This window comes from Ambystoma mexicanum, chromosome 6p, assembly GCF_040938575.1.
Source record: "Ambystoma mexicanum isolate Mex_15411 chromosome 6p, UKY_AmexF1_1, whole genome shotgun sequence".
Lineage (NCBI taxonomy): Eukaryota > Metazoa > Chordata > Amphibia > Caudata > Ambystomatidae > Ambystoma > Ambystoma mexicanum.
The window spans coordinates 162,496,817-162,512,229 of NC_090935.1; the positions used below are offsets into that span (position 1 = coordinate 162,496,817).

The 15,413-nt window shown below is 48.3% G+C and overlaps 1 protein-coding gene across 2 annotated transcripts in view; it reads left to right on the forward strand.

The window, feature by feature from the left end:
- Positions 1–15,413, forward strand: part of KIAA1328 (KIAA1328 ortholog) — a 1,369,495-nt gene that overhangs the window by 278,922 nt on the left and 1,075,160 nt on the right. For both annotated transcript variants that reach the window (XM_069626866.1, XM_069626867.1), the window contains one exon: positions 14,732–14,847. In XM_069626866.1, the coding sequence (XP_069482967.1) occupies positions 14,732–14,847 (116 nt within the window). The remainder of the gene's footprint in view (positions 1–14,731; positions 14,848–15,413) is intronic.

The window sequence follows — 15,413 nt, forward strand, 5'->3', positions numbered from 1 at the left end:
TGAATCTTCTCTGACCCCTTTGATTCAGCAGTCCTCTCCCATCTTCCAACTGAGGAGTAAAAGGACCTGGTCCTCCAAGCTGTACCAGTGGGGTGAGATGGTTGTGGCTGTCTGATTACAGCGCCAAGGGATTTGGCTCGCCTTTGGAGGTCTGCAGCTTCTCCAGACTCTCGTCAGCCTTGCTGCCAAATAAATTTATGTCATCAAAGGGCATGTTAAGAAGTCTAGACTGCACCTCTGGAGGAAACCCAGACTTTCTGAACCAGGCAAATCCATGCATTACAGTGCTAGCCGCCATAGCCCTGCTGATACGGTCAGCAGAGTCGAGACCAGTCCGGAGGGATTTGCACATTGCATCTTTCCCACTCTTGCACAATGTTTAAGAAGCCGTCTCGTTCTTCCTCTTTGGGAATATTTTCAGCCCCCATCATTATGCAATCCCAAAAGGTTAAGCGTGAACTTGGCCAGTGCACACGTGGCATTTGCCGATTTAAGGGTCATACTCCCTGCAGAGAGAACCTTTCTAGCCAACACTTGTCATCTCTGTCAGGAAGGAGCTGCACACAGTGAACCAACTTGCATGTACTTTTAGTGCTGGATTGTTTCTCTTGAGAAAGCACTTGTGCATACCTTTCATAAACTAGGAATAAAACATGCACATTTGGTTCATCTGGTATGGATCCACCCTGAGGCTATCCGAGCTTTCCTTTCTGACATCCCACTGCAGAGAATGGAACCAGGATGATTCTCCCTGCCCGATGTGAACTTGCTGAGCCGGACACCTTTGCAGGAGCTGTGAACTGGCTGAGCTGGAACCTTTGCGGGAACGTTCTGCTGTTAGTTATTTTGTTATCCAGGAGCAGATTATACCTTCATTAGTTTCGATGGAATTGAGCTGAAAGAGTTTAAGATCAAAGTGACTATTCAAGGAGAAGGTCTAAGAAATTACTGGGACGTTTGACATTTTCCTGGGATTCAGTCTCCATGATCATCAGTCTGGCTTAAGAGCAGCCAGAAGCAGGGAAACTGCTCTCCTGAACATCTGTGAAGACCTGCTCTCCAACCTTGATTCCAACACCCCTTGTGTCCTCATCTTACTTGATCTCTCTTCTGCCTTTGACACAGTCAACCATGCTATTCTGCTCAATCGTCTCCGCGATAACCTGGGTATCACCAGTCTTGCCCTGGCATGGCTGACTTCCTTCCTCTCTGATCGACACTTCCAGGTTCAACTTGGGTCCTTTTTCTCCTCTATTTCTACCTGTGGTGTTCCCCAGAGGTGTAACCTCTCTCCCTGGCTGTTCAACCAATACCTGGAACTTCTTGCCCACTGCATTGCTGCTCTCTGCCCCAACTTCCAGTGCTATGCGGATGACTCAGCTCATTTTCAGGCTACCCTCAGCCACATCCTCTCCCTCTCTCATTTCTGACTTTCTGTCCGCCATCCAGGGGTGGTGTTCTGCCAATGATCTCTGCCTTAATGCCAGTAAGACCAAGTTTCTTCTCATCGGCACACCCGCTCCCTCCTTTCCTGTCACTCTCTGGCTGGCCTCTCTTCCTGCTCCCACCTGCAAGGCTAAAAACCTCAGGGTCATCTTTGACTCCACACTCTCCTTCTCTCCTCACATCTCTAAGAAGTCACACTGCCAGTTGCACCTCATCAGAGGTATTCTTCCTTTCCTCTCCTTCCCGCAAAAGCACACTGTCTCCAGAGCTCTGGTTCTCTCTAGGCTGGACTACTGAAACAGCCTCTTTCTAAATATGCCAGCTTCTACTCTCCGCCCTCTGCAACTCATCCAGAACAGGACTGCGAGACTTGTCCTTGGCCTCAAGCCCAGGGATCGTATCTCTCCAGGACTGAAATCTCTCCATTGGCTGCAAGGATTAAGTTCAAAACCCTCTACATTGTCCACAAGGCCTTCTGGGGCCTGGTGCCTCAATACCTTCAACTCTCTCTTCCTAAATACCTTCCTTCTCAAGCTCTTCTCATCTGCCTCCAACTCCCTCAGGGTCAGCCGCTTCTTCATGCAATGAGATGGTGGTAGATCTCTTTCTTCGGCTGTGGCGTCCATCTGGAACAGCCTCCCTGAAACTTGAGGAGAATCATCTCCGGTTCCGGAAGCACCTCCAAACCTTACTCTATGCTTCTGCTTTTTCTCCTCCTCTCCCCTGCTGACTTCCGGGCTGAAACTGCGCTGGTTACCTTCTGATCTCGGGCCCAGGTCCCCTCCCCCGCCATTCGCACAGCTGCACTGCCTTCCTGGCAACCCCCGCACTTTGGGCCTTTTTCTGTATCCCTACAGTCCCACTACCAGCACTTGACACCCAATGTCTGCACGTACCCTTGCACTTGCCACCTGCTGGCTGTATTTTTATGTATTGCTTATTTATTCTATTAACCCATTTACTGCACTGTCCCTTCCCCCGTGCCCCCTGCACTTTCCCTCTTCCCCATTCCCTTGCACTTGCACGATCTGAATGACACCTGGCCTAGTATGATCGTTGTCTGTCTTCCCTCTATTCCCCTTCATTTGCCTTGTCGCGCCTTGAAACACTTGTGTATAGGCGCGTTATAAATGCCTTATCATGTCAGGTCGTCGGAAACAGGTGCCATTCTTCTCACAGGTGGAGTCGAAGCGTGCATCTTGGTTACCTGAATGGCCCTATCTAGAGAAATAGTCTGTGAGAGATTGTGTGTTGAGGTATTGTGTTGATGCGTGATAATATTAAAAGGAGCAGCATAATGTGATTACCCCCTTCCCCTGGTTTTAGCACTTCACAAACAAAAGGGTTGCAGATCCTCTAACATTCTACGCCCGAACCTTCAATACTTCGTATCCTAGGGGGAATGACTCCCTTCCCCTGGATTACTGGTTTGCTCCTCTATGCAGGTTCAATTGCCAGGAGAATGACTCCCTTCTCCTGGCCTTATTTAGCTTTGCTTTCAGAGTTCACAACACCCAGGGAAACATCTCCCTTCTCCTGGCCTTTCTCAGGCTTTGTTTCACAATTCACAACACCAGTAGGAATCACTCCCTTTGCCTGGCCTTTCTCCGGCTTAATTTCACAGTGTACAGCACCAGGGGTACTGACTCCCTTCCCCTGTCCTTTATCATAAAACAATGATACAATTGTAATTAGAGCCCCAGACTCTGTTTTCTATTCTTGCCCCAGGTGTACATGGTGCACACTCCTGCCAAGTACTGCGATGTGGGAGATGGTTCGTAATCTTCTTTTTTCCTGGGTGCGGGTTCAAGACCTGTACTTCTCTGTGGCTTGCTTTTGGCTGACCTGGTTCACTTTTCTGACTGGTATTTCCACGAGAAAATTGACTTTCCATGTACTCTCTGTCTGCTTCAGGAGTGGTTTGCGACCAACCACTGTGCCCAAGAAGTTGACTCCTGAGGCACTCTCTTCTTTAACTACTACTGTCACACCCGGTCCCCACCCGAACATTCTCTCCCATTGCCTGTTTCCTGGGAGCTCTTTGCTGGTTCTTGACAGAGCTGCTTGTCTTGGTTCGGGCTGTCTCTTTCTGCTCTGTGTGCTCTTGCGTGGCACTGCTCCAGGTTTTTGCTCGCCGTTACTGTATTGTTCTGTGGCCATTCGGTTTATTCGCTTCGGGCCACGTCACCACCCTTCAAATTCCAGCTCTGCCTCTGACTTGTCCCACACTACCGGGTTAAGGATTCCCCTTTCCAACCTCTGGACTTGGGGAGCGGGCTGCTTGCGGCTTCCCTTGCCTTCTCTTGTTGAACTGCCCAGGCTGGAATGCATCACGTGCTAGTTGGCTGTCTGTATTCTTGAAGTTTTTTCATATCGATTGGTTGGCATTGGGGGTCAAGTCCTTTTTCAATGTCTTTGGTACTTCCAACATTATTCCTCTGCGCCGCCACCTCATCCCTTGTACTTCTAAAATCAGCCTCCCTTGGGTAGTCCAAGCTCTCCCTCGTCTCAGTAGTAGTCAACACTATGGTCCTCCACAGTTACATGGGTTGGTGAAGTATGTGATTGGGGTTTACAGAGTGGGGAGGGTGTTTGGTGAGGAGATATTATGGCGTGTTTTCCTTTTGATGTTTGTCCTTTTCTCTAGAAGGTGGAGTCTCTCCGCATGAGATACTCCCGCTGAGTACTAGCCCTAGCGGGACTATCGGTAGCAGCCTCACCTCACTGGCCTCATGAGAAGGGGCTCCACCTCTGGAAGAAGTGATGACATCTAAGGATTCATCACAGGTGTTTGTGTGCACAGTGACTATGTAGATCTTGAGTGGTTTTTACGCCATGGGAAAACGATATGGCATGAGACGCCATCTGGATGTCTCCTCTTCGATCTCCAGCACTACCTATCTAGAGGTTCATCGCCAAAAGAGTTGGCTTTCAACACATGACGCTGCTGATAGCCAGCTGGTGCGGCTTTTCTGAAAGATATTCCAACAGTATGTTTGAGGGAAGGAGAGAGCCCTGCTTTGACGTCTTCCACCTCAGACTCTGCTCCTGAGTCCGATCACCTCTGACAGGCAGTCTGTGGCCTGGGTTATGGTTCAAGTGTCTGACTTCATGGTTTTCCTGAACATGAGCCGGTGGCAGCAGGTGATCGGCAGGGGAAGCTTACTTATTCTTAAGTCAGGCACACCTTGATGGCAGTTCTTCTGCTCTTGACCGACGTGCGGTATGAGGTCCTAGGGGAGTGACGTGGTCCGGAGAAAGCCTGTGTTCCCAGGTTCATGTCCAAACGCCATCTGCTGCATGATGAAGAGAAGGCGTTACCACAGGTCGTGGCAGTGAGCACCATCTCCAGTCTGGTTGGCAAGTTGTCCGTTGCTCCCAAAGAGGTTGTCCGGTGTGGCATAGGTCACAGAGTGGATTCCATTCTCAAGTGGGTCTATTCTGGTGCTCATCTGAGATTTAAGGTGGCTACTTATTCCTCTTATATGGCAGAAACAGCCTTTGGGTCCATACAAGCCTTGGAACACACACACGAATATGGTACCAATTATGCTCCAGTACTGCAGGACTTGAGGGGGCAGATGTGTCAAAGTGGCGGCCATCTCAATGGCCCAACTATTGCTGGTTGAAGGCATGTGCATGTTCCGGACTGGAATACGAGTCCCATCAGAAGTCTACACCCACCAGGATGTCCTTTGATGGGAAGATGTTGTTCAGGTTGTTCAAGAAACTTTGGGTCAAGGCGCTTTTGTCTGGAGACGGGCAGCGTTCTGGTAGGAGCCAACAGCCTTGCAGGTGTTTCCAGGGGAAGTCAAAGTCCTCCAGGAGGTCTGGGAAGTCCTCTTCCCCAGCGCGCCCTCAGAAGTCCTGACGTCCGGCTGGTGGGGGCCAGTCTCCTGCCCTGCTCGGAGGCTTGGACGTCCCCGTCCAGGGACATGGATTTTCCAAGCAGTGCAATCGGGGTAACAAATGGAATTGGTGTCCTCTCCTCCCCCGTAGTGCTCACTTCCTGGCCTCCGAGCATGATCAAGCATCTGGCCATGAGCTGCAACATCCATGAACTGATGATCAAGAAAGTGATCCAGCAGGTCCCAGTGGCTCGGGAAGGATTCAACTTTTTATTCTGTAGTCTTCCTGGTCCCAAAGCTCTCAGGGAAATGTCATCTCATACTGGATCTGAAGCGGCTGGATCTGTTGCTGCCCAATTTGAAGTTCAAGATGGAGACTCTCCAGACCATCATCCCGCTGATACAGCAGGAGGATTTTCTTGCCTCCTTGGATCTACAGGAATCATATTATCATGTCCCCATTTGTCCAGCCTGTCAGAGGTTTCTGCGATTTGCTGTCGGCAGGCGTCACTTCAGGGTTCTTCCCTTTGGGGTGAAGTCCGCCCCTCAGGTCTTCACAAAGGTTCTGGGGTTGATGGTAGCGGCTCTTCTGGACGACTGGCCAGTCAGGGTATCATCCAGGGAGGCTCTTCTTCATCAGGTGGCCATCGTCTGCGGGACATTGGAGTCCGTGGGGTTCATCCTGAATGTGGCGCAGTCCCAATTGCAACCTTCGCAGGACTTTCAGTTTATCGGGGGTCTGTTCTGGACTCTGAGGGGATAGGTTCTTCTGCTGGAGTACAGGGCAGTCAGGCTTTGTTCCCTGGTTCAGGGCTTGGTGGGCCAGAGGCAGACCTTGGCAAGGTTTTTCTTGCCGATCCTAGGACATATGGCGTGTTGTGTGTTCTTGTTCTCAAGGGCCAGGCTGCACATGAAGCCTCTCCTGTCCCACCTTCACAGGTACTGGCTGGGGGGGACTGGCTGGACTTCGAGGTCATCATCTTGGTGCTGACTGCCTTCACGGTGCAGCTTCAATGGTGGTTGCAGGCAGTGAATCTCCTGTGGGGTTTCTGCTGCACTTGCCTTGTCTAATCATTGTTACTACAGATGCCAGCAAATTGGGGTGCCATGGTTGGGGACCTCTTGCATCAGGAGAAGTGGGATCTCCAGGAGGCTTCCCGCTCCTCCATTGGAGATAACTGACTGCAGCTGCAAGGGTACTGACAGTTTTCGAATCTGTCCTCCTGTGGAGGGCTGTAGTTCTCAGGAACAACACTGAGTCGGCCATGGCATACATCAATTGGTAGAGGGGAACCAGGTGTCGGGTCTGGAGGGGATGACCTGTTCCTTGGCTGCATGTGCCGAGCAGCACCTGTTGTCCTTGCAGGCGGTGCACATCTGGCCCTTGGGCAATGTGGTGGCAGACCACTTGAGCAGTGATTTTCCATCTGCAGCGTCGTTGCTGAAGGAGGAGGTTTTTCAATCGATTTGCTGGCGGTTCGGGACTCAGCTTCTGGATCTGTTTGCCTCCCCCCACGATGCCAAGGTGGGGTCTTTTTGCTCCAGGTTCCTCTGTGCAGCGGCCTGGGCGTGGATGCATTGAATATCCCTTGGCTTCTGTGTCTGTTGTATGCATTCCCTCCTCTCATGTTGGTTAAGAAGGTGGTGGTGTAAATCGGGGATTCTGCGGCTCCGTTGTGGCAAGGAGGTCATGGTTCCCATTAATGTTCGAGCTGGCTGTTGCTCTGGTATTTCTGATTCCGTCGCTTCTTTGTCCCTTCCTTGTCCGGTTGGTGCTAGGCTCAATGGAGTCTTCAGTCGGGTTGCCTCGTTTGGGGGCCTAGAAAGGGAAGGCATGCAGTGGCTAGGGCTGCTTGCTTCCTTGGCACAGAGGGTACAGGAGGATCAGAAGCCTGCCACTTTGAAGGCATAGAATCGTGACTGGGGTGTGTTTTCCAAATGTTGAGTGTTTGGGGTTATCTGCCCTGCAGTGCCCTACTCGGCTATCCTGCAGTTTCTTTCGGTAGGGTTTGATCTGGGCCTTGCTGTGTCTACCCTACAGTCCCAGTGGGCGGTGCAAGAGCCTTGGGTGGGGTTGGCTGAGCATGAGTGCCTGGTGTTCCAGTTATTGAAGGGGTTTTACCATTACCACCCATGTGAGATATCTGGCTTCCCCAAGTGGGAATTGCTGTTTGTTTTGAGAGCCCCACAGGACGCTCCATTTGAACCTCTGTTCGATGTTGCCATGAAGTTTGTCACTCTGAAGGTGGTGTCCTTGGTGGCCATCACTTAGGATAGACTTTTGGGTGAGATTGGGGCTCTGTTGTGCAGGAACAATTTGGAGGTTCAGTCTGATGCCTTTTACGTTGTGATCTAGCTTTTCGACCTAAGGTGGTCTCTAAGTTTCATTTGGCGCAGGATGTTGTTCTACCTTCTTTCTTTCCATCCCCAAGTTCTCCTGAGGAAGCTAGGTGGCATACTCTGGATGTACGTAGGGCGGTTCTTGTGTTCTTGAACCGTACTGACTAAGGTCTTAGTCACCTTTCTGGGGGGGCCACATCCAGATAGAAAAGCGACGTTTCCTTCCCTCTGTAAGTGGATGTGGGAGGTGATTTAATTGGCGTGTGCAGTTTCTGGTCGGGCCATTCCCTCTGGGGTCCAGGATCGGTCTACACAGGGGATGTCTGCTTCGTGGGCAGAGGCTTGTGGGGTGGACTTTCAGGACATTTTTTGAGGCAGGTATCTGGGCGGACCCCAACACGTTTACGAGGCACTACTGAGTCAACCTGCACATTGATGGAGCTATCACATTTGGCAGGGGGGTTCCTGAGTGCGGGCACTTCCTGATGCTTTGTTTCCTTTGTTGTGTTGGTTTGGCAATACAAAGGTGGTGGTGTGTGCACTTGGCATTCCATCTGGATGGTATCTGCTTTCTTGTCCCGTTCCTTGGAGCTTTGGTATACCTCATGAGTAAGTACAGGACGAGGAAGAAGGGCAAGAAAGTAATGCTCTGATTACTTATTTATAATCTTCATTACGCCTAGTTCTGCTCTTCCTCATCACCGTACGCACATACTGCCTCCCCCCACCCCCTTTTTGGGGGTCTGGAATGAGCCTCGACAGCCTGGGGGTGTGTAGGATAGAACTGGGGCTGGCCGGGGTGCCATTGCTATTGTACTCTCTGGTTTGAGAAAGGTGTTGTAAATCACAGCTCCAAGGAACAAAGCAGGAAGTCCATTCAGCTATGGCAGACAGCTCCCACCCACACCCCCCCCAGGCTGCTCCTTCTAAATCCCTGGCTTCTTAGTCTTGAAACACAGACTGCCATCTGTGAGGAATCTGGGGGCATCCTTACTACTTTTCCCTCATATCCTTCCCCCAGTTGGCTAGGGAATGGCTGTCGCTATCGGAACCTGACCCTGGGAGTGGAGATGCGAGGGAGGATCACCTGGGTGGAGGAGACTTTGGGATCGGGGATGAGGCACCCTTAGGTGAGACATGTATCCCCCATTCGCCTTTCACCATCAGTACAATGGCCCCCAAGCCTTTATAGGCTATTGCCAATCCCTCCACTATATTTCCCCTAAAAAATTCCCTACAAAGAACCAGTTTGGTACTGGGACGAGGAAGAGACCAACTAGAGAAATACATCCTCTGTTTATTGAGACACACACATACAGACACCAGTTAGGTACTGGTACAAGGAGGAGGCCTGCAAGAGTGATCCAGGCCTCCCAAAGCAACAATGTGCAGTCTAGTCCTTTTTGGACCAATTAGCCTGGCGGGTGGTTTAATAGAAGTACCCCGAAAATGGAGTCAGCTGTGGTAGCCGGGTCAGTGGTGGCAGCCCAGTCAGCTGTGTCTGCTGAGGAAGCAGGTCTATTGATTGCTGTGCTAGAGTAGACATCTCCTGGAAGGGGCGTGGCAGACAGAGTGCTCGAGATTCCTTGGAAGATGCAGAGTGTATGCAGTGGGTAGCAAGGCATAAGGGAAGCTGGAGGCCGGTGCCGGACCGTGAAAAGGGAAGCTTGAGCTGTGAGCGAAACATCAGCAGTGCGAGCGGATCCAAGGAGAGCAACTGAAGAGGTGGAGTGAGGCACTGCATGAGCAAGAGAGCTTGTGCCTGCTGTAGGCTTTGCTGGAACGCCATAAACTCTGACCGGTGAGTCAACCTGGGAAAGGGGACAGCGGTAAGGCAGGTGAACATGCAAAGCATTGAATGAAAGGAATTACTTTTTGAAAACTGAACCGAAGGAAAATGAATACAAGCACTTTTTGAATATTGATCTGATTGAAAGCAAGTTGATGAAACGTCCTGATATAAGGAACTGTGGAATTTGAGAAAACAAGCATGGCAAACAAGCATTGGCAAGAGCCAAGAGAGTATGTGAAAGTGCAACAAGTGAATGGTGGCAAAACAAGTAATGATAAAGCATCATTAGGATGTAAAATGAAAATGCACCACTGTAAAGCTGACGCAGTAGCAACGTGTATATGAAGAAGCAAGTAAGGTGTGTCGGTTGCGTGACCTGTAATTAGTGAACCGTGTGATCCAACAACTGTGCTTAGATCGACTGCACCAGTCTCTGGAAAAGCCACTGAAAGCGCCCACAAAAAAACTTGTGTTTGAATAAAAAGGAAATCCTGTATGATCTGAATTAAAGAACTGAACTATATGAAGCTGATGAAAAGTAACCAAACCAGAAGAGCTTGGAAGTTTCCTAAGGAATTGTGGTGTTTTGGAAAGGTGAAACACTTGAACGCTTGGGGAAGGGTTTGCATTGAGAATTATTTTGAGCTTGGGAAAGGGAAACTCCTAACAAACCAGAGCTGCTTCCAGCTCTTGAACTTATTTGAACACTCCTTATTTTGAAGCTGACAACCCTACACATTGTATACAATTAGATGTGAGGGCAAGTATATGTTTTGGACACAGACTGACATTTATTTCGTACTTCCTGACACAGACTATCCTTAGTTTTATTTAGGTAGGAAAATCCCACCTTAGCATAAGGCAAGTTAGGCCTGTCTGCATTCCAACATTTGATTTAACAATAAGATGTTATAGCCCAAACTTTATTTGTTTGTCTGTGTCTACTTGATGATGCCACAGGAGAGATTAAATCAATCCAGGTGTATTGTTTGGAAACCGGACAAAGCCCTAACTAAAACAGCCACTCTGGACTGAATCCGGCCGGGTGGCATCTCTAAATGACCCATTTCTTACTATCACTTGTTTTTGTGGTTCTTTACCTTACAACATTCTGACTCCCTCTGTTAATAAAAATCAAAGTGGCCACCACACCTTTCGTAATTTTGTCTTTCCCGTTCCACATGATGGGGAAAACAACCCAAGGGTTATTGTGAACAAGCATTGGTAAAGCCAGCAGTTTTGGCTTTTGTGCAGGCATCATATGTGCATTTATTTACTAGGCACTACCTTGCCATAAGATTGTAACAGCCAGAAAATGTGATTACTTGGGTATTTAATATTGGTGCTTGGCAAATGCTAATGCCTATGCACAAGCCAAAACGTTTGGCTTTGTCAAGGCTTGTTTTTAACAGGACTTCAGTAGAAGGAGCAGATATAAATTAAGGGACTAAAGGCACTCTTCGATAAGACAATTGTATAGTATCAGCACAATTACAGATGAAAATAAACCATTACCTCCCGGCAGGCGGCTTAGAAATAACACTGGCAGGCCAAAGTTTGATGTCACTACTTGATGGAGCTAGCATAGAGATTTCAGGGTATTTGTTTTGGGAGGCGAGGGGCAGGTAGTGGGTGGGATGGCCATAGAGATTGGCAGTCAATAGATGGATAACTAACCAAACACCTACAAGCTGTGTCCCTCCACATGTCATCTCCCTGCACATGGCATCTCCCTCCTATCTGTGCTCCATTGCAATAATTTCGGCTTCTACACAGTTTGGCCATGGAGCGGAGGGCACAGCTGGATCAGTATTAATATCTTCTCAGTGACTACCTCCAATACTGTTCCATTTCTATTGTTGGAAGTCTCGCTCCTTGTCATGATTTGATTACCAGTGGCTGGGTGGGCCACTGTTCTTCCCTGGGATTCACAGGCTGCAGGATTCATAGCCCAATATAGGTTCCAGACTTCCTTCTCCAACGCCCTACTAGCCAGACCCTCCAGAAAATTGCGGCATGAAATGGAAAATATTGCGGCACAAAAAAGAAAAAAATTGCGGCACCCAACTGCGTTTTTTCGCGGCATTTTCTAACGTTGAAAAATATATCATTTAACACTTTTTTAGCCTAAAACCAAGTAATTGCAAGGCTTTTGTTAGTGAGGAACAAAATGTGTTCTGTCTGGCTGCGCTCTGTAGGACAGCCAGGTCGAGTCACCACAGCCTAACATTTTGGATTGTGGTGGGGGAAGGGGGATACAGCCTGATGAGCTCCAAGGAAATGGTGCTGTGCCACTACTTCCAGCAGACAAGTGGAAAGCAAATAAACAGATGGGCTTGAATTCAAAAGTGTAATCCTGGTTGAAGCCCATAGGTTTGATTTTCGCTTGTCCTATGACCCCAGGAGAGAGGTGGAACAACTCTACACTTCTCCATGGAAGGAATCCATGAGGCCAAGACACCGGGGCAATGCAGTGGCAGTAACTGCAAACCCATAATACCTAGCCAAACAATGAACTCTCTAGGGTGGTCATAATTCCTTGGTTATGCCACCCACACATGGTGACTAAACACACCCACAAACAGAAATGAAACATCGCAACACTACCAGGGGTCAAGTCCTACAAATTAAAGTGGGGGAGGGAACTCATTAACAAATGCAATGGCATGTGATGTCATTAGAAATTAGCATATCAATTGCATATATCATTAAATTGGCTTTGCATAACCACCAAAATTGCACAGGACGAATGGCATTTCCCTTTCATAAATTTTAACACCCAATTTTGTGCGTAATTGGTGTCATACAGCCCAGCCTTGATTCAAGGCTGGGCTGCATGATACAAACGCTTGTAGCTGTATTCGTTTCAAATTGCTTTACAATTATTGTAAAGCAATTTGAAACGAATACAGCTACGAGAGTCTTCAATTGGCATCATGCAGCCCAGCCTTGATTCAAGGCTGGGCTGCATGATACAAACGCTTGTAGCTGTATTCGTTTTCAAATTGCTTTACAATTGGTATCATGCAGCCCATGATACCAATTGTAAAGCAATTTGAAATTAATACAGCTACGAGAGTCTTCAATTGGTATCATGCAGCCCAGCCTCAAGCCTTGAGGCTGGGCTGCATGATACCAATTGTAGACGAGTGTCAGGAAGCATTAAGTTTATGCTTTCTTTTCCTGCGCTCGACAGGAAAGTAATTTACTTTCCTGTCGAGCGCCGGGAATGAAAACAGTCCAGTGGCCTCTTTGGGTGCTCTGAGTTGGGGGCAGATGAGTGGACAGGCCAGTGCTTACCTGGCTAGCTTCACCAACTGTCAGCTCGGGCACTCAATGAGCCTTGGAGGTACCTGGGTCACAGCCAAATGCTGTGCATCTCCCAGGCCTGCGTGACCCTCCCCCAATCCTGGGCCTGCACGAACGCAGAGCCGAGGTGTTAACCCTCAAGCTGCTGCAATCAGCAGCCAGCTGTGTTCGCTCTAAATCATTAAATGAGCGCGAAAAAAGACACACTAAGCTAACATGTCTTTTTTGCGCCCATTTAATGATTTGTAGCGGCAATTGCGGGAAATGGCAAATTTTGCAATTTTTTTTTATTTTTTTTAATTTTTTTTGCAAATCGCAAAATCGCCATAAGGTGGATGGTCTGACTAGCTCAGTGCACACCACACCACAGACCTATTCCAGAGCAGTGGTCTGCAACCGATGGCTCTCTGGGTGTTTGGGACCAATACTCCCATGATCCCTCACCATTGACTTTGCAGGTGGGATATCTAAACATCTGGAGAGCCAAGTGTTTCGGATCCGTGTTTTAGACACACACAGTCTCCACATGTGAAGAGTACTCTGAAGATTTAAATAATGCTTCTGACTTGGTATTGCTTTCAACAAATGTTAATGTTCTGGGTATTTATGTAACACACTGTCACCAATGGAGTTGGTCTCCAGGCGATCAGGCGGTTCTGCAAACAAGGCAGTGCGGTTGGGTTACTTGGTGAAGAGGGCCTAAGAAAGTGAGAAGGTGGTGGCCTGTTGGCAGCTTGAGTTTGGTTTTCACTGTGCGCTGAGCTTGGGTGTGAATATAGATCGAAGCGAGTCCTCGTGTGCTGTTGCGATTTATGTGTTGGTTGTTGCGGTGTGGTGAAGTGTGTGCGGTTTGCTGTGAGAGAAGTGGTTGTGTGGGTTTTTGTGTAAGTATGCAGAAATCTGAGGTTTTGGTTAGTGGGTTATATGTCTCTTAATCCCTGTAGTTCTTGTTTTATGTATCTGGTTGCCATATGGGTTAGGTATATTTTTTCTCTTTCCTTTCCTGACTGTCTAGTTTCTAGGGTGATGGTGTGGCTGGTTCCCAGCTAAGTTATTTTACCTTAGTACACACGGTTGTGTGGGTATTATCCCTAGTTAGTGATGTTATATTCTCATTCACCCGCTCCTTCCTATCTATTTACTGTCAGTGGTCCATTGGGTAGGTATATTCTTTCTCTTCCCTTTCCTGACTGTCTAGTTTCTAGAGCGATGGCGTAGCTGGTTCTCAGCTTTATTTGAGCTTAGTACACCTGGTTGGGTGAGCATTATCCCCTGCTTAGGTAGTGATGTTATATTCTCATTCTCCTGCTCCTTCCTATCTATTTACTGTCAGTGGTCCATTGGGTAGGTATATTTTCTCTTCCCTTTCCTGACTGTCTAGTTTCTAGAGCGATGGCGTAGCTGGTTCTCAGCTTTATTTGAGCTTAGTACACCCGGTTGGGTGAGCATTATCCCCTGCTTAGGTAGTGATGTTATATTCTCATTCTCCGGCTCCTTCCTATCTATTTACTGTCGGTGGACCATTGCTACCTATGATTACAAAGTGGACCAAGGTGTTATTGCTAGTTAATACCTTGCCTTCTATGGTCGTTCTTTGGTATGTGTCTAGGTGGTCTAACTTTCAATGATAAGTGGGTATGTTGTAGATCGGTATATCCTTCTATTAAGGGCCGAAGGATTAGGGAATAGTGGATGGCTTTAAGGGCTTCTTAAGCTCACAGTGGCAGGCACTGAACTAGTGGAACTTGGCCCCGTCACCCCTGATGAGCAAAGCCATGAAGGCAGGCATGCTGATGTACTGTTCCAGAAGACCTTTTTATCTTGGTGGCTCATAGCATAATTTTTGTGATAGCTCTTATACCCATTGTAATATTGTTCATTTCACCTGCACTGAACATGTTTTTGGGAGGACCAGTTGAAAAGTGCTTCTTTAAAGCAAGCTGCGACATGCCTATCTTTCTGGTAACCTGTGGGTGGGTTTGTGTGTTCACTGCAGAGTAAGCGAGGAGAAGGAAGTGACGGAGGAGCGGCTCAAAGCCGAGCAAGAGTCCTTTGAGAGGAAAATCCGGCAAATGGAGGAGCAGAACGAGCTCATCATCAAAGAAAGGGAAGATATCCTTTTACAGAGCGCAGCGCCATCTGAGGCATTTACAGTGTGCTGTTGACTGGGGAAAAATTGAAGTGACGTAAAGAGAAATAATTGCTCAAATTTATGGCGGGGAATAAATCTGCATGGGCCGCCATTCAAAGGCAATCAAAGAGATGGCTTGCCAGCATGGGTTACTGGCTCATTTGAGCTTGAAACTGCTACCCAGCTGTTCCTGTGATGTTTTGCCGTGCGCAAAGGCCATTTGTCAACTAAAAGAACAGATTTTCTCTTGTTAAACAGCATTGGAACGGTCTCCATAAGGAAGGCGCACATCAAGTGCGCCTTCTACGCTTGTTTTTCCATTGCATCTGATTGAACTGAATGTGCTACTGCGGGGCAAAAGCTGTTTGGAAGGTGATGGGAGACTGTGTTGTTCTTGCAGAACTCTGCTTGTAAACCCAGTTACGCCTGCATATTGCATTGCTCGTGGGGGGTGGCAATTGAATTGCCTTTATAAACCTACGCCGATCCTTGTTCGCTCACAATCGTGATTTCCCTGATCATCACTGCATCTAATTATCCCTCGGAA